Genomic DNA, 27,407 nt, shown 5'->3' with positions numbered 1-27,407 from the left:
CTGAATCAGGCTCCTCACTCAGCACAGAGTCTGTTTGTCCCTCTCGCTCTGCTCCACCCTTTGTACATGCTCACGCTCGCATGTGCTCTCTAAAATAAATAATAAATTAAACCCTAAAAAAAATTAAAAAGAAGGAAAGAGCTATAGCACCTTGCTGAGATGACAAAGGGTAAACTGAGACTGACAGGCTGTTTGCCTAAGGCCAGAGCACAATGAGTAGTTCACGAAGCTCCCCATTTCCCATTGCTGCCTACTCACAAGGCATTTCAGGGACTTCATTTGAGATCCGCATGAATTCTATGGTAACCAAACCAAGCAAATGTGCTGCATTTGTCCTTAATGAAGTCAGTATCTTTTTCCCAAACCTGAATGCTATAGCACTTGAGGCAGTAAAATAATAAAAAGGATGCACACATAGGCTAAGTTTGGCTGGAGGTCTCGTTTTATCTCCTTAACAGAGAGTTAAGCAGCCAGGTGCTAATTTCTATTATATTCCCAGAGTTCCAGTTGCATAGGAGGAATTGAAGAAATATTAAATAACCAATGGCCTGGGCTCAAATCTTTTTTTTTTCCCCCTGCAAAAAGTTGAAGACATTTCTGTCACTATCACTGCATCTACTCTGCTGTCCTAACCAATACCTATTTAATCTGGGAATCAGAAATGCAGCCGTGAGCGCCGCAGGGCTGACCTCTACTCTACTTCACAGAAACCGCTAGGCCTCGGAATCCACCAGCATCCAAGCCTGTGGCCGCCATGTATCTCACCGCTAGAGGAACGCTTTCTTCACACACAAGCAACTCCACCAAATCGGGGGGCGGGGGGGGCGGTGGGAAGGAGGGGATGCAAGACCCCTCTTCTCATCTACTAGTACTTCCTAGCGGCGCGCCACACATCAACTCTCCAGAACTGGTATGTGAAAACAATACTAGGCCAGCCGGAGGAGGGGGCTGGAGCCGGCGGGGCAGCGCTGCGAGCTGGGAGAGCCCCGGCGAGCGGCTTACCGTCGTCCTGCGAGTCCTCCTCGAGCCGGTCCTTGCCGCTGCTCTCCACTCCGGAGGTGTGCGAGCTGCCGTGGCTGGTCATGGAGCTGCAGGTTCTCAGCTTGCGGTGGACCGCGCTGCCGGAGTAGCTGTCCTCCGGCCCCGCGTCCCGGGGCTTGGGGTCCGCCTCGATGCCCGAGGTGTGGGAGCTGCTATGGCTGGCGGTGGAGTGCCGGGACAGGCGCCTGTGCTTCCCGCTGCCCGCGCTGCTCCCGCTGGCCCGGGACCGCTTTTCCAGCTGGTCCACGTCGAGGTCCAGGCTGTCACTGATGTAAGACTCCCGGTACTGCTTCTTCTCTGCGTGGTGAGGAGCAGAGCGCGCCGTTACAGTCAACCAACCCAGAGCGCACGGCCGGGGAACGGAAGTGAGTCACCCGGCCAAGAGGCAGGGGGCTGCACACCCAGAATCTAGGGGCTGGGGGGTGGTGAGGATTGGGACAGGAGCTCAACTTCAGAAGACTGCAAATGAGTATCAGCCAGAACAACAGATATGAGGGAGTATTTGAACCACTCCAGGAGTTTTAAAGCTTCAAAACTGGAGAAAAGTGCTCTTCCGTGCAGAGTCGCCAGGCCACCTCTAGTCTGCAAACTGCTATGGGTCCACAGTGACATGGGTTCAGTAAGTGGGAATAAATACTCAGAAGTTTTTAGAGCGATGGGACCTCGCCATGCCAGCCACTGTTGTGATTTTGCATTATGCCGAAGATCAGTCCACAATAGATTGGAAATTTTAAAATAATTTCAGAAGCACTGTTGTAGAAGACTGTTTAAGAAATATAATTATACTAATTGCCATTGATTTTATTTATTCAATTTGGCCTGTAATTAGTTTAGTTCTGACTGTTGAATATAATTTAAAATAGAACTATTCTTCTGCAAATTTCTTCCAAAGAGTTCTAAAATTCAGTTTCTCATTAATGAAGACTCCTTTTCTCCATCTGGGCTGAACTAGTGAGGCTTTATTATCTATTTAGATAATAGATACCTATTTGGTGATTTATACCTGTGTGGCCTCTGACTGATAAAACTGTTCTTTCATAGGTCAGTGCCATTCTTTAACACAAAGACATATTAGAAAGTCCCTTTTATCAAATGCTTAACTAACCATTACATTAAAGCACCAATCACAACTGAGTTGCAGGTATACAATAATACCTTTGTGTTACAGGTCAAAATTTTAAAACAGAGAAGTAGTTCAGATTCTTTGTATTCTTAACACTGATGAGAAATAACACATTAGAACAATGTGAAAGATGGAGAATGCACTTGGGGAAGGTTAAATTGATATTATTTCAGAAACTGCTAATTTGTAGACTAATTGGGTTCTCAGGGGCCTATTGATGGATTTAATTGTCTTGTTTCTTGGGTAAGTGAAAACACTTGCACTCCTGATGTCTAAACCCAACTCTGAAATATAATCACCACGGGCTCCCCAGAGAGGGAAGGAGCATCAGCAGAAAGAGAAGATGTGCTTTCCAGGAAGCAATGTATGTTTTTGCACCCGGGCCATTCCTATCAATTCTAAGGAATCAGGCTGCACCACAGCAGCGAGTATGCATATAGCCCACACGGAAAGCAGACTGGGGTTGGATACCAAAGCCCAACGCACACACATCTGAGACAAGTCTCACGTTCATCATCTACAATCCATCTTTTAGAGCGAGACTGGGTTCTAAAGATTCCTATTTTCTGAAGGCAACAGTGGTTGAGATGAAGATGGAGACCTAAAGGGGTTTGCAAAATTCTCATACAATTTCTATTCACGGTAGTTTCAAAATAATAGCCATGGGGCACTTGGAAGGTGGAAAGCAAAGAGAAAGTAGTTTTCTAAAATATTCTTTAGGGTGCTGGAATTCTAAGACAATTGGGAATTATGGATCTAATAACTTAAAAGCTTTTCTACCTTTTTACAAATAGCCCTTTTACTCCCAACCCTTCCCAGAGGTTCAGAGTCAATTACAGTTACTCTATATTCATTAGTATACCAGAACATAAGCACTCACCAACCTATTCTCTACCTCATAGGAGCCTAGCCTAAATCTACTTCCTCTCAACGTGTCAGAGCAGCCTCGGTGTTCTATGTGGCTGGCCAGTGTTCCCTTCTTAGGGCTGAATCACTTAGACCCAGTGCAAAGAGTTAAGAAGTGTCACACTACTCTGTTACAAACTGAAGGAAATGTTTACATAATTCTGAAATTTATTCTAAGACCTTCAAAATGCAACCCCTCACACCTCCCTAGTAATCAATGGTGTCAACTGCACAAATCATCAATATGTTGGTGTTCTTTGTATTCCCTTTGTTGTAGAAGTGCAGAGACCACAAAGCTTTTTATACATGATTTTGGAACAGAATGCAGTCAGTGTGACCTCTTGACATAAGACCTAAGAATAAGCTCCAACTGTTGAATCAAGTTGGGTTAAAAAACCTTTCTCATGACAAAAGCTTTTAATGCTATGGAAGAATTCTTGTGATCATTTTCTACTATAAAATGCTAAAAGAGTATTTCAGACAAGGTGACTCTCAATTAAAGGAAAATACAGTCTCTTTTTGTGCTGGGTTTTTTGTTTGTTTTGCTAAACGGACACTGGGAAAAGAGCTTTCTTGTAAGAATGAAGCCCTTACGTGTGGATGAGATAAATGGAGTCAGGTCAAGGCTGACCCAGAAAAACTTAGTTCAGGTTTTCTTTAGACCTAGAAGAATCTCTAAGTAGAAGAAACTAAGTATGTTTTCTTTAGAAGAAAAAGAGAGATGTCCCCTCAAATCTATCTACATTTATCCAAATAAAAAATCCAATTTACACCTTTATCACTCCTTCATTGCCCTCCTCATGTAAGCCCCCAAATATGCATGTAGTACTATGTATGGTAAGAGACAAAACCCTGCCCTCGAAGAACTGAAAATTCCTTGTAATTTTACCTTAGAACCTGTAAGGGAAGTTCATGAATTCTCTCAGGCTCTAAAGCGCTCCCCTTAAGGTCATCTAAATAAGAATTTACGAAAATGCTGATGGCAAAGGTCATGGAATGAACTTCTCAAGGCCCTATAACCTGGCTACTTAGGAATGTGGCCAATTTGGCAAACGATGGGCTCTACACTGAGGTCACCTATTCTTCCAAGTTTCCTTGGTGCTTCTGTCCCATCTTCACTCCTCCTGATATTCATGCCAGCATTGGAGAGATGTATCTGTTCTACCGATGAGTCACCGTGGGAGGAACGGGCTGTGTGGCAGCAGAGGAAGCGAACACACCTGGCAGTTATGCCAATTCTCTCCAAAGACAGAAGCACTTTGGTGGCAGACAGTGGGGGATGATTCATGTTCTGATGGCTGCTTAAAATGCAATGGCATCTCCAAACTGTGTCTCATTTAGTTAGAGATAGCTTTTGAGAAATATCAATCAGATGTGCAAACCTCTATAAGGTTTTTTGTTAAGAGGACAGGTATTTGCCTGGTTTCTGTGGGAAAGGTGGGGTCCAAGAGGTCAGTATTTGTTTCGGACATGGACCCAAGATATGAATCTGCATCCAAATGTTCATGCAGATATCCTAAATCTAATCTAATTGAATTATAAGAATTACTACAACGTGAATTTGCAAAACAAATTGAAGACATTAACATAGGCAAATATGCAAAGTAGCATCTGGGAGGATTAGAAGCTGGAGTGTGTTAAATGGAGTCACCCTGGGGTGTCACAGCTCAAGATAAAGGGCTGTCAAGTTCATATTGTAGAGCTGAAGTCTGCTGCCTTCCTCTTCCTTACCATGACTCGTCCCCGTTTTCAGGGGCCCCAAATGGATTGCTCTTTTCCGTGTCTCAGCAAAGCCCCCACAGGACTGGCTTATAAAATCCTTGAGTGAAAACTTCTTTCTCCTTTGTCATTCTGCTCACCTCGACTTGGGGGCCTCCTGGCAGTCTATAAGAGAGACTGGAGACATTTCTGTCACCCACCTTTATTGTCACTCTAATCTAAGGAATAATTGCACTGGAAAAAAATTCCAGATTCCAAGGGGCTCTGAGTCGCAGATAAACCTTGGCCTGCACCTTCATGTGGTGGCTTTCTGTAAGGGTCTTCAAGGCAAGTGTGGGGAAACCTTAAAGAGACTGTACTCAGGGACAGCTAAATGACAGGGATAAGCTCAGGTGCTCTGGACAGGTCCTACAGCTGGGGGGCCTCAAGGCTAACCCTGGTCTTCCAGGACAGTGATGACATGTGAGCAGGAACGCCGCTCTGAATGTGGAGAAGCCCAACCCTTGGGGCCTCTTCCTCAGGGCTCTCAGGAGTAAGGGGCCACAGGCGGCAAAGGCACCGTTTGCCCCCCCCGCCCCCCCGGCTGCGCCATACCTTCGTTTTCCTCCAGCTTTCGGATGTGGCGCAGCACAGGCTGCAGGTTCATGTAGAGACGGTGGCTGTTGCTGAGGAGCTGCAGGAGGTGTCGGGAACGCATGGGGCACCCCGTGTAGTAGAGGAGCTTCCTGGCCGAGGGCAAGCCGTCTGGCAAAATCTCAAATTTCTTACCCTGTGGAGCAAAAGCATGAGTCGGATTTGGGAAGAGAAGTCTCTCACCAGCCAAGGTCCCCTTCACTCTCTTTTTAGTAAGGAAAACTACAGGCTCAGAACTAGATGTAGAAAGCTCCATTCAAAATTCACCGAGAGATAAATTGTTGGTTTTTCCATTCAAAATATCACAGGACAAGGTTTACCAAAAATTCAGGGAAGTGTCTAGCCAGGGTCTTCTAGTAAACACTGACTTGGGTATGACGGTCGAGGAGTATCTTCGGTTTCTCTGGCTAGTGGGGCCATTTACACAATAGAGAAGAGAAGGGCCCATCATGAAAGCATCTTCAAATGCAATTCCAACACCCTAATTCAGCAAACAAGATGACAGATTCTAGAAGCATAATGCATTCAAATATTTGTTAAACACTATGTACCAAACACTGTGCTAGTCACTGAGAAAATGACAGTGAATAGGGCAGACAAGGTCCCTATCTTCATAGAGAGATATTCTGGTGGGAGAGATGGTACATAAACACATAAAATAACTATCGTTTGTGATAAACTCCAGGGAGGAAATAAGGAGTTTTGATAGAAAACACAACTAATTCCTATTTAGGGTTAAGAAAAGAAATGGAAAAACTTCTTTAGCTGGATCAAAGAGGGAGGCTGGACGGGGGGTGGGCACCTGGCTGACTCAGTCAGTAAGAGTATGCAACTCTTGATCTCAGGATGGTGAGTTCAAGCCCCACGTTGGGCATGCAGTGTCTTAAAAAAAAGGGGGAGCTGGAAGCTAGAGGGACAGTTGGAGGGATGAGAAAGGAAGAGATATAATTATCTCTATCAGTAGAGATATAAGGAATCTCATTCTTTAAGCCTGGGATCATTAACAAAGTTCATTAACATAAGTTGAGGGTGAGAGTTTGGCAAAGTTTCTTACAGTTATGGGATAGTATAAATTCCTTCACCTCTCCTATTAATGAACATGGCAGCAGGACTGCAAAAGGAATATTCCAGACATAACAATTCTCAGCCAGAGTGGAGAAGTAAAGCAAAGAGGGAGGCATCTTCTAACTACACACTTAAAGTCAATACAAAACAATATGGCTTTGTGTATATCAGTTGGGGATGGAGTTCTCACCCTTCGACTTTTCATTTTAAAGGAACCACCAGTGGATCCCAATGCCAGGATGGTAATAACTGCCACTTAATGAGCACTCGGCAATTTAATCCTCACAATTAAGCCTATGAGGGAGGACCAATTATCCCCAGTTGGGAACAAAGAAACCAAGGCACACAGGTTAAGTAACTTGCTCAAGGTACTACAACTTGGGCAGGACTGGGCTGGCCATGAGAAGAATCATCTGGGAAATTCATCAAAATAGATGCCTGGTCCCCAACGCACACCCACTGAATCAAAAATCTCTTAGGGGAGGAGGATGAGGCTCAGAAATTTTTATCTTAAGCTCCTCAGATGAGGCTGATGCACAACTCAGTTCAGGAACCACTGAGTCCAGGACCCTGAAAACACTCAATTTCATAAGTGCATTTTATTACTACTCAATTTGGGACACGACAGGGCCAAGTGGGGTAATAATTTGCACATTTTCATATCGCTCAGATTCTTTTACAAAGGGCCTGGATGAGAGACAGCAAGTGAAGAGGAGGCAGGTCAGGCCCCATTCGATGTATCAGTAAAGTGGAATCAGATTGAACGGTGCCCAAGTAATTAAAATAATGTAAAGTCAGGAACAGGTCTTTGACTTCACAGGGCAGTGTGGAGTCAGGGCCCAAATGCTGTTTGGCAATACAGCCCTGTATTTATATAGGCCATCTTCCTTAGGGGAGAGAGGCACATGTGTACAAAACCTTATTTTCCTCCTTTCTTTGCGCATTTTTCCCAACAATTTCTGAACAAAGAAAAAAACACGGATTCTAATGACCACTAGATATACATATTATTAACTGTAATTCTTTGAACCCTACCAAAACCCAGACATAGCTGGCAAGGTAGAGAAACACCTGGGAAAAATCATGAATTTGCTCTTACAATAAAAAAAGGATACTATTCTCAATATTCTAAAAATAACAGCATTTTTCCTATTAAGAACTGTAGACCTTTCTTTATAATGATGAGTTTCAAAGAGTTAGATATTAATAGAAACATCTTGTTATATCACTCTTTATTCTCTGCTCAAAAGAAGTAACTTCCAAAAGAACTGGCCAACCCCCATGCTACGAGTAATTTATCCTGTGATTATGGCTGTTTTCTGATCCCTTTGCTTTTAAAAATAATTCTGTTTGATAAACTCATCTTATACATTCCCCCACTACATTTCTTCTGCAACTAGAGTAACTTAGGATAGTGCAGTGGGACCCAGACCCACAAATTAAAGTTAGTCATCTTTTTTGCTATAAGATTCTTTAATTTTGGGTTCACTACTGATGAGTGGCAAGGATTAAAACACATATAATAAGAATATAAGAAAGCTAGTTGTCTTCTTTGTCAACTTTTTAAAAAAAATACCAACTTTTGTGCCTGGGACAACATTATTTTTAAAAACAAAACAGAAGTGGGAACAACAAAAATCCACAAAACAAACAACTGCGCTATTTTTTAGTCATTTATTTTAAACTTACCACAAACACCAACTTTCCAACATTTGTCCAGGGGAAATCATAAAGTAACTGTTTCTCTTCATCTAAATTCTGTGGAAAAAGTTATAATGCACACAGTGTTATGGAGGAAAATGCCAGACACTCTACAACGGCTGTAACTTCTCTCCTGGAAAACTAAAATGTGGTAATTAAAATCTGAAAGGGGTCCTCAACTCTCTTTGGAGATGTTCAGACAGTAATTAAAAGATTAGTGATACCAAACTGTAGCTCTGGGTTCCTGAGTGACTGCATTAACTGATCTTTCAAGGTAATCTTTTCCCTTTGAGCCTATCCCTAAATTTAAATAAAAAGTCCAAGACTCAGGCATTCAAGAGATGAGAAAAGGCACTTAGACTTTCATAACTGGATATTTGCCTAAACCAAAGATAAGAGATCCTTATATTCTCCTTGGTCTCAGAGAAAGAGGCATTCTCTCTCCCCTGTTGATGGCTGTAGGATAATACTATTCTGCCTGCAAAAGTGTGACAGTTATTAGTTATTCAAGGGACAGGCTTTATCAGAAAGTGTAATGGAAATTAAAATGTCTGGTCTGGCACTGTATTAAAATGTCATTTTTTTCTTTGCACAGTTATAATGCTCCAGAGGATAAAAGAGAATATTTAAAATTAATACCCACAAAGAAGAATGTCTGGATATTAAGGATCTATTAGTGATGAACCTGGGCCAATCTTTGGCTTATTATTTTCTGTTCTGGAGGACTTATTACTGTTGAGGTTTGGACTGTATCACTTCCTCTATCCTACATCATTCACATCTGTACTGGACAAACAAGAAGTAATGACCAATCAATGGCCAGAAATGAACCAGTGAACCTATCAAAGGAGCAGGCAGGTGATACCATTTGACACTTATTTCTCATTTACTAACCTGAAAAATCTGTATTCCCCGCATGGTCAATCCAAGGGTCAGAGAAGCTTCAATTTCCCTTTTATCCTATAGAAATAAAATCATATGAAAAAGTATGTTTTCCTTGTATAATGGACAATTAAGCACCAAAGAAGAAAAACAGAAGGAGAAATCCCAGGATTAGAAAGTTTGTGACTTAAAATAACTTTGCTCATCTTTCTGCATCCCTACTTTACTATAAGCTTTAAGAAAATCACGAGTACATATTAAATCAATAATGGTATATTCTACTTTTTAAACTACTGAGATTTCAAAGCATTAGTATTTTCACTATATTACATACACTCTCATATCTGACAATATTCTAAATTATTACATTATTGAAAACTCTGATAAACAAGACTATTTTTGCTGCTTATTTTTTTTTAGCTTTCTACCTTTTCTCAGAGGTTAGAATGTTGAATATAATGTCATAGTTATATTCTGAAAGGCACTAGATTTTATAGGTTTCAAACCATGTAACTCTCCAGCTCTGAAGCCAAAATCATAGGCAAGCCTAAATATTTAAGGTTGTCATCTCATGAGGATAAAAGGCTGAAATGCTTTATATTCAGTTTGGAAAGAAAATACTTATTTCTAAGAAATTCAACTATCACTTGCCAATACAATATACCTTTTTTTTTTTTTACTTTATTTTACTTAAATTCAATTAACATATATTTCATTATTAGTTTCAGAGGCAGAGTTCAGTGATTCATCATTTGCATATAATATGATATCCATTCTACCAGCTAAACCATAAACTACAAAAAAAATAAATTACAATGAGCATATGGGAAAAAAAATTCCTGAAATGTTCTCTGAATTTTAAATGTACTCTGAAATTGGGCCACATCTTTTAAGTGCTTATCTGTAATAACGGGATATAAGGTATGAAGTTCAAAACAGAAAATAAAATTATTAAATAACTGAAATATTTTCATTATGAGTTTCCTCAGTAAAAATAAATGAGTATATTTAGTGCCAGTTTTCCCATGAACATGAGAAGATATGTGTTTAGAAAATGCATCCTCATCTGGCATAGTAAAGACAAGACAAGGCCTATTTTCACTATTTGGGCTGTTTTTTTCCAACGAATATGTTTTTATATCAAGAAAGGCACATACAGTATAGGTTTAATGGGAGAAACCAATCTATCACTGTGAGTTTAGGTCAATCTCCTCCTCAAGGCTACTCTGACTGCTTTCGGAAATAAGACTGTGCTCATAAAAATGCTGGCTGGGCAGGCACAAGGTGTGCGTTACTGAGAAAGGGACTCAGAATCTTTTTTTCCCCAGGATGTTTCCTGTCCTCTCTCTACTTTATTTCCACTTTACAAGCGGGTCTTAAATGAAGCAGTTTTAATGGCTTCTTGATTTCTCTAAAGAATGAAAACTCTGCCCATGTTTTAATGGCCACTTTATTTCTGTAAAGAATGAAAACTCTGCCCAGTATCTGTTTCCTCACTTCATTCAGTTACATTAATTATCTTGTTTTAAGCAGGTAAGAGGGTCATTTTCTATGCCATGCAGAAGTACCACACTGTAAGCAAATAAAAGATTAATTTGTAGGGGCTCCCGGGTGGCTCAGTTGGTTAAGCGGCTGCCTTCAGCTCAGGTCATGATCCCAGAGTCCCGGGATCAAGTCCCGCATCGGGCTCCCTGCTCAGCGGGGAGTCTGCTCCTCCCTCTGACCCTATCCCTCTTGTGCTCTCTCTCACTCTCTCTCGAATAAAAAAAAAAAAAAAGATTAATTTGTACACAAAAGATAAACTGGGGATAATTTACTAAAGGATTCTTAACAGGATTCTTTAAAATACTGTTTCCCTATCAAATAAGGAGCAGCTGATATTTACTGAGCACTGATTAATGTGCCAGGCATTCCACCTGGTCATTTCGGATTCACTATCTCACAGAATTTTCCCAAACTTGTGAATTGTATAGAATCCTTCCCACTTCATAGACGGTCCAGGATTATAGTTATATTTGCCCAGGATCCCATAATAGTGGTGATGTAGGGTTTCTAATAACTGACTCTAAAGCCACACTCTTTCTTATACACCATTCATGCTTCCAGTACATTTTAAAATACAAACGATCGTCAAATGTCATTTACTTGCATTTTCTCATATAAACTGAGGTGTCACAAATGAAATCTTTTAAGGAAAAAAAAGAAATAACAATTCAGTCCTTCAGGAATTCGGCCAAAGAGCTCCTATGGAACTCAATTATGCCTCTCAAGGATGACAGGACATTAACGATGCATCTCTCGGGCATGGAAGTGAGAAAAAAAAATACTATTCTTTGGTACCTTATTAAGTTTTCTGAACCAGCCAGGAAGATTATCCAGTAACGCAGCCAAACTATAGTCCAGCCTCCAATGGCCCAGTTATGCTAATCTTACTACAAAGGGTACAGGAGTAATAAGGAGCGTAACAGTAACAGTGATAACGCTAACAGCCGAACATCATGCCTAACATGTGCTGGGCACTGTTTTAAACACTTTTTATCCATAAATTCCTGTAGTCAGGCAGACCTGGGTTGAATCCTGGCTCTGCCACTTGCTAGTTTCATGCTCTTTGGTCTGTTTTCTCATCTGTAAAATGAATATCAGTTTCTATCTTACAGAATTGTGAGAATTTAAAAAAGAAAATCAAGTGTGCCCCATGGAGATAATACTCAATAATCATTAGCTGTTGTGGTAGTTCTTCTCATTAATGGATACAATGCAGGTATGGCTTCACTTTGAGGAATATTAAAAATTACTGATCAAACAAATTGCAAATGTTAGTCCCCAAGACAGACATGCAGATTTGGAAAAGAGAAAAATAACTATTTCATAATCACTGAAAAGCTAGATTCACAATCTGAAGCCACTTGTTATCTCAATATTAGAACCATTACAGAAAGATTCCATTGTGCTCCCAGGCCTGAGGAAAAGCATCATTAACTCCAAGACTGACCTATGATAACAGTTCACATGAAACTTTTTTTTTTTTAAAGCCCTTTAATGGGGCACCTGCGTGGCACAGTCGCTTAAGTGCCCGATTCTTGGTTTCAGCTCAGGTTGTGATCTCAGGGTCATGAAACTGAGCCCCGTGTAGCGCTCCACGCTCAGTGTGGAATCTGTTCTGGATTCTCTCTCTCCCTCTCCCTTTACCCCTCCCCCCACCCCCACCTGTGTGCCCGTGCGCTCTCTCCCTCTCTCTCAAATAAATAAATCTTAAAAAAAAAATTAAAAATAAAAATCCCATTAAAAAATGAAATGACAAATTTTAATAAAAGCTTCTTCTAATCGAGAAGGTAATTTTTTCCTCAGAAGCTGCAGACACACTACAGTTTTGTACCTTATACAATCTGTAGTAATGCACGGCAACATCATCCAGCCGGACGGCCTCTTTGATGTATTTAAGATGAGCCTCGGAAGCTGTCAGTGCAAACTGATCTTTGTGCATGTTTGGAATGTGCTTCAGGATGTAGTCCTTCCCTCTCTTGGAAACAACCTGTTGGGATACAATGGGTATGCAATGCAACATTTGTTGGAGGGATGGAAGTTCTACCCTCATCCCCAAAATGATGAAAGGACAAGAACCTAAAATAGGCCACGTAAACTGGCTAATTTCCAGTAGGAAATTTCCCACTTTTATTCCGTTTTCACCATCTGTTATGTTACTAGGCTGAATCAGCTAATACTAGAAGCTACAAAGTCAGTTTAGCTGTAGTACTGCGTATGTGAGAAGAAAAATCACAAGAAATGAGAAAAATATGTTCTCTTGGCTTTAAACTCACCAATGGAAAAAAAAAACCATGCGAACTTGCAAAATTTTGTACACATCACTGTTTATACTTGCAAAATGATTGGTACCATGCAATACACTGACTGTCAACACATCTTCAGGTTCTGGATCCTACTTAACTCTTCTAAAATTACAGCCACAGAGTGGGAGGTTCTAAATGTTAATCCAAAGAAGGCAGGGGACTGGGAGGAATTCTCTGAAACATTTTTGGTTTTTGCATAAAAGGCTGATATTAACACTCTATTTGAATACTTGTGAGAAAACAATTTCATTCAAGCATTCATTGCAATTCACCGTGGCTCAGGTTTTCATGGGACAGTAGCCTGAGCCTTTCAATGCCCAAAATATATAGTAGCCAGCAGCTAGCTGCAGGCTAAGAGAAAGGTGCTGATTAGTTCAAAGTCTCAGCTGATTTCATGAGGATTATAAAATAAGGAAAGAATTATGCAAGGAGAGCAAAAAGAGTAGTGCTTAAAATCATCAGCATAAAAAAATTAAAGAATTTTTAGTTTAAAAATGTTTTTATAGATACTGACATTGTGTTTCTTCCTATTGAATGAAATGTGATCAATTACTGGCCATTTAAGAAGTTCTGCTGAGGGGCGCCTGGGTGGCTCAGTCGTTAAGCGTCTGCCTTCGGCTCAGGTCATGATCCCAGGGTCCTGGGATTGAGCCCCGCATGGGGCTCCCTGCTCGGCGGGAAGCCTGCTTCTCCCTCTCCCACTCCCCCTGCTTGTGTTCCCTCTCTCGCTGTGTCTCTCTGTCAAATAAATAAATAAAATCTTTAAAAAAAAAAAAAAAAAAGAAGAAGTTCTGCTGAGAACTCAGTTAGATTTTTCCTTCTAGACTCCTTTTACACGGAGATCACCTAAGTGAGCAATTGTCAAACTCTCTCAGGTCAAAGAACACACAGAAAATAGTATTTGTAAGGGCACTGAAGTAGGTGGCTTTGCTGATCCCAAAGACTGAAGAAGCTCGGATCTCAGCACTCGGGAGGCCGTGGCACCTGATGGGGAGCTCAGGTTTAAAGGACCAAGATTCAGTGAGTACCTGACAACAACTAGGGAATGAAATACGGGCTAATTTGGGTTCCACCGACACTGATATGTAAAAGCTTGACACCTTTTGTGGTTTCCCTTTAACTGAAGCACTGACAATCAGTCCACAAAAACTTACCTGGAGCACCTCAATGTGAAATGCTGAAGAACAGAAAAGGTGACGTTTGTGCCTGTCCTTTAGAATATAGTAAAAAAACAGTTTACTGGAGGCAAAAGATTAACAGATCATCTGAAAAGGAGATGTAAAACACTACATCTAGGGTCTGACAGAGCCCAGAGGTGGGGGCTAGACAGTCCGCCCAGAGGGAACTACAGCTGAGCAGTCTTGGAGGATGAACAGGAGTCTGCCAGGTCAAACAGGGAGAGGGGCTTCACTGGCTAAAGGAACTTCAGAAGGAAGGCCAGAAGTGTGAAACACCACAGGATGTGTGGAGACATAGGAATTGCTGGATGTTGTCAGAGCATCAAATTCAAGGTGCAGGACAACCAGAGAGGAAGCTGGAAAGACTGGCAGAGATCAGATCCTGGAAAGTTCCTCGGTCATGTTTGAGAGCCTGGCTTTCACTCTGCAGGTGACAGGGGAGGCCCTGAAGGTTTAAGTCAGAAGCAAAATCAACTCATCTGCAAGCTGTAAGGACTGAAGCAAAGACAAGCCCCACAGGAGTGCTGCTGAGCGCTGACAAGAGCTAAAACCTGGGAGATGGGATGATGGGTCGAGCACACGATAAACATTTAGCAAGTCAACCACAGCAAAAATTCAAGAGAATTTTATTTCTTAAGCTGAGTGATGGGTGATCAAGTGTTTTATGTTAGAGGATGCTCCAGTTGCCTGGATAGGGCAGGGAAAAAGAAGGGTGATGGGGAGAGATCTGTACGACTCTCAAGCTTCTGGGTGACTGGGGGGATGGCTGCGCCACTAGCTGAGATAGGAACACAGCGGAAGGAATACACAGAATGGAGGTGGGGAAAAGGTGAATTTGATTTGGGGCATCCTGAGTTTGAGGTGCCTATGGGTAAACAGCTATCTAATGATCAAGGGGGAGAGAAAGAGATTTGGGAGTTGCCAGCACGTAAGTGGTTGTCAAAATGCGTTCATTTGGATGAGATCTCCAGGATGAGAGCGGTTACGTGTCAGATACAGCCGAGAAAAGAAGCGGAAAGTGTCCACTGGACCTGGCAATCTCAAGGTCACTGGTGACCTTAGGGAAAGCGCCACGAGGGGAGTGGTAGGCAAGGAAGGCAAGATGGAAGCATGCTGAGGGGTTCATTTGGGAAATAAAGAAGGTAAAAAATCAAATATACATTATTTTTTCAAGAGGCTTTACTGAGAAGGGAAGGCGAGAGCGGGAGCTCTTCTTTCCCTTTTTCCTTTCTTCCTGAGGATGAGTGGGGCCAGCCAAACGTGCTTTGTCTGTTCTGACTGAAGAAGTTAGTTTGAGTAGAGGCTCGCGATGTGGAGATATGGGAGAGAGACAAGTGACAGCAGAGACCTGGAGGAAGGGTGGGCAGACAGGGGCAGGGTTGTGTGGAGAAAGGACAGCTGAGACATTTCATGCTGGAATAACCTAAATTTTCTTGCTGACATGGTGGCATGGTTTCTCTCTTGGGAGTGGAGGAGATGGAGGTCAGAGCAAGGAGTTTACTTATATTTGTTTTCTCAACACAGGAAAAGTTGTCAATGATCTCACTTTTTAAAGAGTCATGTTTTTTCTCCCTCCAAAGGAAAGAAAATGAAGCTTGAATAAGAAATAAGAAAGTAAAGACATTGCAAATACCAAAACAAGGCTGGCAACTTCCAAGTTGCACCATATTTAGGACGGATAGCAATCCTCTTCCCCATTAACTAGAAGGAGCGGATCAAATATATCAAGAGATCCGTGTATACAGTGCTCTCAAGTGTTAAATTTGTATTTGGGCATCATGAAAGGTTTTACTGGCCACAAACATCTGGGTTCCCATTTCTTGAAGCAACATGAGTAGCGGCATAATGAACCAGAAATGTGCTAGAGAAAACACTTTAAAATTTGAAAACAGTGCCTACCCAGGACGGGAAGTAAGCCTCTGGCTCAAAGTACTTTCCATAGTGCTTATTCCTTTTGAAGTTCCCAAGATCAGCCTGCAGGGCAAAGGCGGCCAGCAGGAAATAGGCCTCTTCTCGGAGCACACACTGAGAATGAAGCACTTGTTTTCTCAGGTGCCAGTAATAATAGTATCTTGCTGCTCTGTCACTAGGAAAAGAAAAGAAAACCGAACTCACATTTGATGGAACAATCCGATGGCATGTAAACAGAACCCAAATCCTGCTATCCATCTGCTGACAAGAGCTCTTCTGTTTCTGCTCCTTCTTCCTCCCTCCCCGCCCCAACTCCTTGGAGAAAAGGGGGGAGGGTTGTAGCTAATACCTGATTGCTGCCTCGCCCAAGTCGCAGGGAGGCAGAACTCCAAGTCAGACTACCCAACAGCAAACTTACCATTTCCTGAGGCCTATACCATTTGATTCATTCAGAGAATGGAAACAAGGTCTGAATCATTCCACCGCAATAATGGTAAACATTTCATCGGACAAGGATTAGTATAGAAGCCTAGGCATTTGTTGTCTGCATTAAAATTATTTTGCTGCAATAATGCTGCACATATGCCATAAACAAGGACAAATCTGAGGGGACAATCCTGGCTCTAACGTTTTGCCGTTCTGTTTTGGTTTGTTTACAAATACTCTAAGGCCCTTTTAAAAATATTTCTGTTTATATGTCCATTTAAAAAAAAATTTAACTATAGAGTTTTTTTTTTCTTTCTCAGAATGAATGAACTAAATAAAAAAGGTTGCCTTAAGTCTCTCTCTCTTTTTTTAAATGGATGTTACTTTATGGGTGTGGTTTTATATGCACATGTTATGACAATCATGATACTCCTCACAAATGGAAATACTAATAATGCACTCATTACAATCTGTTGAGGTCAGAAATAAATATAGTTCCCATTAAATACGTTGAATAAGAAGTGCTGACTGGGGGAAAACATGGTCAAGCTCCAAAAAATGTCACAGGCAAATGAGACGCCTTTGTGATCAAAGTAAAAATGCAAGAAAAAAAGGGTGTGTGTGTGTGTGTGTGTGTGTTTAAGGAATTTATTTGCCTTCCTATTATTTTAGATCGAATGTTTATCTGAAATTCATAGCTTATTAGCTGATGACAATAAAAACATGAGTTGATTTCAACTAAGATGGTGTTTAAGTATGAAGAGTTTAAAAATAAGGCATTTATGTAATTTTTTCCCCCTCGGGACAGAATACTTTTCGGAGCACTTCTTTTTATAATGCTGACCACACAGTGTTTGGACTAGTTCATCCCTGGGGAAAAGAAGTACATGGATGAATTAAACATTCATTAGTCCCGGGGGGTTAATTAGTGGCTAAATAATATATTTTGCTTCTTTTCAGCACATTCCATACTTAGTAGGTAAACTGAGTAAAAATTTTACATAAACTCGGAATAACTAAAAAAGTTTCTTAGCCTTTAAAAAAAATTATTTATGCGCTAATATTTTTTACTTTTAAAATTACATATGGCAAAAATACAAATATTAAGAGCGAACCTCACATATAACTCATTAGCCAAATGTATCTTTGTCTCTTTTACATGGGGTTTCTCAGAGTTTAAAAGTAAATAAGTAAAAGAGAGTTCACCATTTTCTCTATCAGCCAACAAAACCACCTCTGAACCCAGCACTGAATCCTCCTATACAAATGATAAACTTAGCTTCTGAGATGGTAAATTCTGAGTTTGTATCACGAGCATAGTATTGTTCACGCACCAACCTCCAGAAAAAGAATCAATTACCTGCCCTTGCCGAACTGCATCTAAGATTCTCACAGGATAGCTCCATTGGGTGTAATCTCAGCTTTAAAACTACTGCCAAGAACAGAAGCAAGACCCCGAAGGTGAAAAGAAAACCAGGCTGTATAAACACCATGCATTTTTATAGGAGAGAGTTCTTGCTTGCTTGCCCTACTACTCCCCACCCTACCACAAGAATATAATCCTTTAGTTTCTCTATTCTTCACAAAAATGCTAGTTCCTTCTTGAATGAAATACCTTTGTGTTGACTGATTTGTTATCAAAAACGTGGAGTATAGAAAATGAGAGGCAGTGATATTGTTAACATTTTCATTAATAGTCTAACATTATCATTCATTCATTCAACAAATATTTATTGAGTGTCTATTGAACCTCTGTTCTAGGAACTGAGGATACATGAGCATACAAAAAGATTTTTTTTTTTTTTTAAATCCTTGCTCTTTTGGCATTTATATCATAGCAGGTGGAAACAAACAAACATGAGGACCTTATTTGGTATGTTAGAAGGTGAGTGCTACGGCAAAGTAAAAGTTTAGAATCCCTGTTCTCATACCTGATCAATCTGCCATTTTCCACATAGTACTGCACGCGGAAGTGAATGATCATAGGAGGTCCAAACTGGTCAATACCCTAAAACAAAGACACATATAAAAAGCAAGCTATTTTTAGTTACTACAAAAAGGGGTTTCAAAAGCAACAAAATGCCATTATTTACAAGATAGTTTTTAAATCTTGAAAGGTTTTATCTATTTCTAATTGGGGGGGGTGGTGGTGACTGGCAGAGGGCAGACAATTATCCCATATGGATACCAAGTTCATGCAAAACTGGGAAGTTATAAAGCATCAGCATATACTCATTCACCGTAAGGCCAATGACAACATAAGGGAAGATAAAAATAAATACCAGTGGAAATTTCTAGTTGAGATCCAGCTCCTCTCTCAGCTCTATCCCCTGTGGTGACCATTTGCTCCTCATTACAAATGTTCTCTTGTGCCTCTGACATTCCACATACCAAATTCTAATATGCTGTTTGTTTATTTAGACTTTAATGTGCCTTACTTTGTAGTTGGCTTTCAAGTAGGCTTCCCGTTTATTCCAAGAATTCTTAAAATACAAATTGGAGGATCTAGGATTAGACACTAGGGATTTATTCCTGATTTTCTAGGGTGATCCTGGAAACACTAGGTAAATTCCCTGTGAATGATCTCCCATGTAAATGGAATTAATGTTTACTAAATAAAAGCACCACCAGTACAATAAAGTAACAAAGTATCAAAGGTAAGTATAGTAAAAGTAGATTCAAAAATTATTAATAACTTCTAGAACATCAGTTTTGACAGTTAATATAGCCACAAAAGGAATATTTTTCCATGGTTTTCATTTCAAAGCATTATCCTCAAATTACTAAAAAGTTATTATCCAACATTATTTAAGCAGATTATCTTTTTTTTTTTTAAGATTTTATTTATTTATTTGACAGAGCGAGAGCACAAGCAGAGGGAGTGGCAGGCAGAGGGAGAAGCAGGCTCCCTGCTCCCTGGACCCTGGGATCAAGACCTGAACCTAAGGCAGACACTCAACCGACTGAGCCACCCAGGTACCCCTATTTAAGCAGATACCTAAAATCTACTGTTATATGCAATAAACTATTAACCCTTCATCAACATGACATTTTGGAACTTATAATTCATTTCCCTTTCCCATGCTCTACTTCATAATATTTTTATGAATTAAAATTTTAAAATTTAGTATTTTTCTAATGTATAATAGCTAAAATAAACCTTTTAAAAAATCAAAATAATTTTGCTTATAAATGTAATCTCACCCAAGTGACTTCGTATTGTCGTACCTTGCTGGCTTCCTTCTTCCATTCTTTTGGACAATATTTATACAGCTTTTGCGACAACTCCATATAGACATGTTCATTATCTGCATATTAAAAAAAGGAGACAAGATGATAAGAAAAGATTTAAAAGAAAAGAATATACACAAAAACAGGTTTTTTTAAAAAGCCTCAAGATTTGTGAATGTGTTCTGAATTCACAAAGTACCACAAAAACTCAACAAGATACTAAAAGACAAAAGGTTGGCTAGACATTAATGAGATTTTTTATGAATTATTTTGCATTTGCAATACAGAACACATACTATTAAAAATCTGTAATATTTAGAAGAAATATTAAGCTTCCACCTCCTGTTTTTACTTAGTTTCTATGGTCATCCTAATGCACAAACTTCCAACACTGTGGGCTTCCTGGCTCTTAGAAGAAACATGCTTTTGTTGAGTTCACAGAGAACTCTCATCATAGGTGCAGAATAATGAAACAGAGAAGAAACAGCATCCTAACTGCTATGTAAGACATTAGGGGACATTGAGGATAACTGCCTATTTCCAAGTGAGGGGACTGACCTATGCTCTGTGAACAACGGCCTTTAAGACTATTTCTTCTCTGTGTTCTCCACATATAACACAGCCTGATAAAATACCAAGCCATTACTCTCACTGCCTTTGGGACTGATCCTGTGGAATGAGGAGAAGAATCTCATGCAAAAAAAGAATGCCAAAGTGTTTCCTCAAGGGGATGATGTTCTTAAGATGAGCAGAAACTATGATTGTTAAAACCCATGTAAAAATTATCTAAACATGTGAAGACAAGCTGGTAAAAAAAATATTAAATTTTCAGATTTCCTGAAAAGGATCTTTTAAAAGCGAGATATTTCGCAACAAAAGCCTTCAGCATTCCTATCCTATACTAAGTTTTAAGTCTTCTTCCTTTTTAAAGATTTCATTCATTTATTTTAGAGAGAGCACAAGGGTGCATGAGTGGGGGGGGGGTCGGATGGGCAGAAAGGGGAGGGTGGGGGAGAGAATCCGAAGCAGACTCCCCGCTGAGTGCGCAGCAGTCCAACACAGGGCTCAATCCCACAACCATGAGATCATGACCTGAGCCAAAACTAAGAGTTGGTGGCTTCACTGACTGAGCCACCTAGGTGCCCCCAAAGTTTTAAGCCTTTTTTTTTTTTAAAGTTTATTCCTTTTTCTCTAACCATCACTAAGGGAGTATGCTCGTGGAAAGCTCTGCATAAAAATGCACTCACTCTGGAAGGGTAGTGCGTCTCTTTGACTACTCCCTACCAGGGTAACACGCCTGACCACACTGTCACTCCTGACTCAATGCTGGGGGTGGGGGGAGGGTTTGATTGAAAAAGAGCAATAAGAGAATAGGAAGGGTACAGCTACTCTGTTTATAAATGACATATTAAGCCAACCAATTTGAAAAGGGATAGGGAAGAGGTCCCAGGGACAAAAAAAGGGTGCTGTTAAATCTACTTATCAGATCAACTAAATTATCTCCCATCTCTCATATGCTACCAATTAACATGAAATGAACAAGACCAGACACCCTTCCTGTTGAATATGATTAGTGTTTTGCTTGGGTTGCCATCTGAGGAAGCCATATAATAAACAGAACTGAGACTGTTCACTGTGTAATAGCACATATTTTTAAACTACCACCATATCTCTACTATCTGACAGTTTGATCGTGGCTTTATATTTTAAGAATTCAAAAGCATGTATCAAAATCTGACAAAGCAGGTGAAGCAGTAATTTCCAGTTGACATGTGAGAAAAATGAAATCGAGAGAAGTCAAGTGATATTTCTAAAGCCACACAGCTAGCTAGTGGTAGAACCAGAATTAGAACCGGGTCAACTGATTCCTTTTCCAATGTTCTTTTGCCACACTACAATCTCTCTTTTAAAAAAGGTATCTTAAAAACTCTCATTTTGAAATTTAAGGAAGCTGTAAACTGGTTTTATTAGACTGACTTGCTGAACAACACAGATCAACAGTCTGGCTGTAGTTGTAGAATTAAAAGAATTAACTTTGAGTTTAGAATAAAAGAAAAATTTTTTAGAATCTATAGGGCATCTTATTTCTCCCGGACCCTTCCTTGAAAGAATGACTGAGAGATGCACTGATAGAAGGATGGAGCTAAGCATTTGTGTTTTTACTGCTTTAACTATTACAGGAAGAGACTGAAGAGCAAATGGTTGATTTACTGATTCTTGAGGTGCTCCCTGCTCCATGTTCTCTGGCCTCTCCTAAGAAGATAACTGAAAATGGTTCACATTTTGGTGGAGAAGGGCCTTGTTTATCAGCTCATCATGATACACCTTCCAACCTGGCAGATCTAAGCATTTTATGGTACTAACCAGATTCTCAAGATGTCATAAGCCTTTAAATTTAAACCAATTCCAGTAGTAGAATATGATCCATAAAGAAGTATAAAATATAAATAAATACATTTCACAAAAAAAGTATCCTGAAAAACTGAACACAGATATAAAAGATCTTTTGACATAAGACTAGAGAAATTTAAAAGCATGATGTGAAAGAAAAAGCTTATAAGGAATGGTTGCAGGTAAATCCTTAGTAACTCTAAGATATTATGGGGGTGAGGTGGGGAAGAGACTTATATTGAGCCCTTTATGTGCAGAAAACCTTCACATAAAATATACAGAAGAAACTGATCCCTTATCTTCATGTCATATAGTCCAATTGGAAAAAACAGAAGGTGTGCAGAGGGAAAAACAGAAAATAGGAGCAAATTAGTAGATCACTTTGTTATACTATACAGTCAACAGTAAGAGAACTTGAATAGAGTTATTTTTCTTATGTCTAAATTTTTTAATGTCAAAAATTATAAAAGAAATTATAAAAACATTCAAGATAATTTCCTCCTAGCTCCAGCTGCTCCCTGAGTGCAAGGAAACAAAAATCAAGCTTGGTTCATTAAAACAGAAAAGAACAAACACAAAATCTAGATTCCTAAAAAGGAACCCATTTTTAAGTTCAAACTATAATACGTGGCCTAAAATTCTAAATCTTAAAAGAAATACACATCAGTTAAGATTTAAAAATGACTACTAGACTAAAAATAATGACCAACTTATGGGTATTTTGATAATCACAATCTTAACACAATTTGCCCAAATTAAGTTACAGCTATAAAATATCATTTCCTCAGGGATAGTTGGCTAAATCTATCAGAGATGGGACTAAGACCTACTTTGTATAACACTGAGTCCAAACAGGTGACAGTCCTTTAGCCTGAGTAGGTCACACACCTGAACCAGCAACTGGTGACACAGAATTTTAACCTGTAGAGAAAAAAAACAAAACAACACAACTTGTGATAGCAAATAAACCAAGCCCACATGCTGAGCCACAACCAGGCAATTTATTTTTTTTAATTTTTTAAAAGATTTTATTTATTTATTTTAAAGAGATCGAATATGCAAGTGGGGGGAGTAGCAGAGTGGGAGGGAGAGGAATGGGGAAAGAATCTCCAGCATACTCCACGCTGAACTCGGGAGTGTGACACAGGGCTCGGTCCCATGACCCTGAGATCATGACCTGAGCAGAAACGAAGAGTCAGACGCTTAACCGACTGAGCCACTCAGGCACCCCCACAAACAGGCAATTTAATGCACCCTAAATATACGCCTTAAAATGACAAGCAACGCTAGCAAAACAACTGTTGGTCCATGGAAATTGCTTTAATCTGTGCTGTGTTTCAATAATGATTATCACAATACAAATGTTTATGAAATGGTAATAAGGTACCAATACTATCTTGTCCAAGACTCATAAATCTTATAATACATGGACAAGGCCTATTCTAAAATCATGGCGCATGATAAATATTTCAGAAGATATCCAAAACAGGCTACTCAGATTATCAAAAGCCTGAATTAGGCAAGTATCTTTACAAGGAAGGCTTTCTTCTTGATGGCCTAATATGCTAATATACTACAAATTTGAGACTTAAAATGTCAGACCAGCTATAGCACCTTTAATCCTTAGTTTTGACTGTATTTTTAAATGTCATAAACAAAGCTCTTGGGATAAACTGTGATAAAAAGTTAACAGAAAAATTCCAAACCACAAACTATATATAAAGCAAACCATGTTGTAACTTTGTCTAACTGCTAATCAAATAATGCTGTACATTTCCTCCATACTTATTATTGTTCTGCTAGTTTAAATCAAGTATTTGGAGCCTACTGATAAAACTCTGTAACAACTATCAAGTAAGCAGTGTTCTTGTTTAAAACTGTAATTAAGGGCTCCCTGCTCAGCAGGGGGTCTTCTTCTCCCTCTGTCCCTCCCCCTGCTTGTGCACGCTCTCTGTCAAATAAATAAATAAAATCTTAAAAAAAAAAAGAAGTTCCCTTTAAAAAAATAAATAAAACTAAAACTGTAATTAAGTAGCGCTGTGGCTCTGAAGTCTTAACCTGCTGTGAAAACAAGCCTGAGTTATTTGTATTTGCATATTATGAGTTTTTAAGGCTACATTTTAGCTAATTGTGCAATTTTTCAAGTTCTTTAATCTTCAGGAGCAATGAAGCTTTAAAAAGTGCTATAGAGTATGAGGTATTAAGAATTAAAGTATTATCTAAAAATATACTCCATATGGAACTTTCTAATAAAAACATCATTTGATCCTAAATATCAATGGTTGGGGCACCTGGGTGGCCCAGTCAGTTCAGTGTCTGACTCTTGGTTTCAGCTCACATCATGATCCTGGGTCCTGAGTTCGAGTCCTGTGCCAGGCTCCACACTCAGTGGGGAGCCTGCTTTAGATTCTCTCCCTCTCCTTCTGCCCCTCACCCTGCTCATGCCCTCTCTAAAATAAATAATTCTTTAAAATAAATAAATAAATAAATGTCATTGTTTTTGAGTAAGCATGCTTGAAATATATTCCAAAAAAAGAACTGTTCACTTTAGTCTTAGTGAACAGGTATAAACTCTTTGGCCACTATTTATATTACTCAAAAATTTTTATATTTACCATAATTTTATTGTCAAAATTTACCAAGTTTCCGTATTTAATATTTACCTGATGATTAAAATCATTTAAAACATCGCCTACTAGTTCAAACTCATGGAGAAACTAGGATGATCAAAACACTAAGTTTACCCCACATGCAGAAAGACAACATTCTATCATATCAACTACACATGTCAAGGAATAAACTATCTTTGTTTAAAAAATATTTAGAAATGATGAAAAATGAGACCATTAATAAAACTGTTTTTGCTACCGTTAATTTGTTAGAGTACAACACTACAAACATCAGTTGCAATTTTATGAATACAAAGATAACACTGTAGAAAAAAGACAGACCTTTGGCAGCCCTGAATCGGTTTTCTAGCAATGAGGGGCCTCCATACTACTTAACTCGGTCCCTCCTCCCTCCTTTGTTCAACAGCTTGCTAGAGAGGAGTCTGAACGTGGCAGGGGAGTCTATGTGCCCTGGAATAAGAAAATCTTACAGGCCTAGAGGGAGTTCAGATTCTCCATTTGAGCTTCATTAACAGAGCTCCCTAATGAAATGAACAAACAGCTCAAAGAAATTAAAACAAGTGTTACTCTATTAAGTGCTCACTTACTGAGCAATTCCCAGCTGCCAGGCACTACAATTAGAAGTTTATTCATGTTATATCTTTAAATCCTCACAGTGACCCTGATGAGGAGAGGAAGATTATCTCTACTTTATAGATGAGGAAACGGAAGCAAAAAAAACCTAACTTGCCCAAGGCTAGAGTATGTCGAGGAGTAGGGATTTCAAGTGAGGTCCCTGTGACTCTAAACCCTCCTTAATCATGACGATATATGGCTATACAATCCATGATCATAGTCCTGACCATCCTGTGGGGATATTACAGTAATTTTGCAAAATAAGGGAAGTGAAGACATGTAAAATTAATCTCTGATGAGGAATTACAGTAATAATAGCAGCTACTATGTTGTGTCAGGAATGACACTGTGTGCCAACCCTCAATTCTCACAATCACATAGTATGGTTGTAGCAGAGGTGTTATTCCTAATTATCTTCCTCAGCTGAGACTTTAGTACAAATTAATTTCTTTGAAAATTGTAGTCAGCTCTTAGTGTTCCTCATGAAGACAGATTAGTCCTTCCTTCCACTTACCTGAGGTCAGGAAGGTTTTGTTCCATATCTTGTATGTGTGCATAAGTGTACACATGAACACACAGATATACAATCCAACCAGTGGATTATGTTTAAATTCATAAATGGAACTGAGAGAAGTTTCTTAAAGTGCTTAGGCTATATGTCTTGATTTTGATTTTTTAAAAAAATTCAGTGGGTATCTTTTTATAAAATAACCGTATATAACAACTGAAATAGCATATTCACCTATATAAGTAGAATTACATTTTAATGTATTTTGCCCATGACCACACTGAAAAAGATAAGCTGCCAAGTTCTATTAGATTTTTAAAAACCAAATGTAAAAATAATAGCCTATCAGTTCACATATTCAAAAACAACTTCGGGTACCCTGAATAACAATTTGTTAATCAAAAGAAATTCTGCCCAACAGATGATAAAATTCATCCAAGAGGTAAGTTTGATGCTCAGACAATCCCTATGAACAAAAATGAGGTTACATTAGTAAATCAAGAAACTGAAACTGTGGTGATTCTCAGAATAAAACCAAAATAATTATGGTAATAAGCAGAACCTTTTCCTGTCTAAATTTTTTAATGACACTACTTAAATGTCATATATACTCAGTATAACATTTAGAAATATTCTTTTATATAGCAATTGGGTTAAAAATACAGTAGCATATAGCAAAAAAAAAAACAATTCAAGGCATGCACTAAGGCAAGTTTCTCCCTAATTCCATCTGAATACAATCAGTGAGAGGAAGAATATGAAAGCTGATAATAGGGAGAGGGGTTGAAAAATGCTAGGCATGATTCTGATTACCATAAACCTGTTTGGCAGTCTCTACCAAAGCTAAACACAGATATACTTTATGATTCCCAACTCCACTCTTGAATAAACCCCACAAATGTATACACATGGGTATACACACAAAATGCTCATAATAGTTTTGTTCATAATAGCCCAATACTTACAACAACCTAATATCCATCAAAAATAAATGGATAAACAAATTGCACACAACGGAATATTACACAACAATGAAAAGGAATTAGTGTTACATGTAATAGCATAAATGAATTTCACAGACCAAATGCTGATTGAAAGAAGCCAGATACAAAAGAGAACACACCACATAATTTCAGCTGTGTGAAGTTCAGAAACAAATGATAGAGGAGGAAACAGTTACTACCCCTCTTTGGGTGGAGATTACTGTCTAGGCAGAGTCACAACAGATCTTTCCAGGGTGCTGAAAATATAGCATATCTCAAGCTGGATGATGATTACACGGGTATATACACTTGTAAAAATTCTCTGAGCTGCACACTTAAGATTCCTACACTTTGCTGTATGTAGATTATAACTCAATTTTAGAAGTTAAGAAAAATAGTACCATATTCCTCAATGTCCGATGACTAATAAGACAGTTAACTCTGACTCAAGAACCAAAAGCCACAGCTTAGTGCTCAAGTCACAGCTTATTCTTGAAATTGGCTAGACTCAGGCTACTAGTAATGATCAAGATGCATAGTAAGAGGCTAGCAATTATTACCATTTCATTTGTGTGACAACTCAAAAGCATTTAAAAAGCAAATTCATATTATATAT

The 27,407-nt window shown here is 39.2% G+C and overlaps 1 protein-coding gene across 3 annotated transcripts in view; it reads right to left on the bottom strand.

Annotated features, from left to right (window-relative positions):
* The window catches only part of FRMD6 (FERM domain containing 6), an 80,056-nt gene that overhangs the window by 9,858 nt on the left and 42,791 nt on the right, over positions 1–27,407 (bottom strand). For 2 of the 3 annotated variants that reach the window (XM_032405103.1, XM_032405104.1), the window contains exons 3-11: positions 22,886–22,976; positions 19,638–19,741; positions 18,365–18,441; positions 15,996–16,182; positions 12,447–12,602; positions 9,083–9,148; positions 8,177–8,245; positions 5,384–5,558; positions 1,003–1,338 (exon numbers count right to left, since the gene is read on the bottom strand). In XM_032405103.1, the coding sequence (XP_032260994.1) occupies positions 1,003–1,338; positions 5,384–5,558; positions 8,177–8,245; positions 9,083–9,148; positions 12,447–12,602; positions 15,996–16,182; positions 18,365–18,441; positions 19,638–19,741; positions 22,886–22,976 (1,261 nt within the window). The remainder of the gene's footprint in view (positions 1–1,002; positions 1,339–5,383; positions 5,559–8,176; positions 8,246–9,082; positions 9,149–12,446; positions 12,603–15,995; positions 16,183–18,364; positions 18,442–19,637; positions 19,742–22,885; positions 22,977–27,407) is intronic. The other variant, XM_032405105.1, reaches the window with a different exon arrangement.

This window comes from Phoca vitulina, unplaced genomic scaffold (genome assembly GCF_004348235.1).
Source record: "Phoca vitulina isolate PV1807 unplaced genomic scaffold, GSC_HSeal_1.0 scaffold7, whole genome shotgun sequence".
Taxonomy (NCBI): domain Eukaryota; kingdom Metazoa; phylum Chordata; class Mammalia; order Carnivora; family Phocidae; genus Phoca; species Phoca vitulina.
Note: the sequence above shows the minus strand (reverse complement) of the source record. Positions and strands in the feature narration are given on the sequence as shown.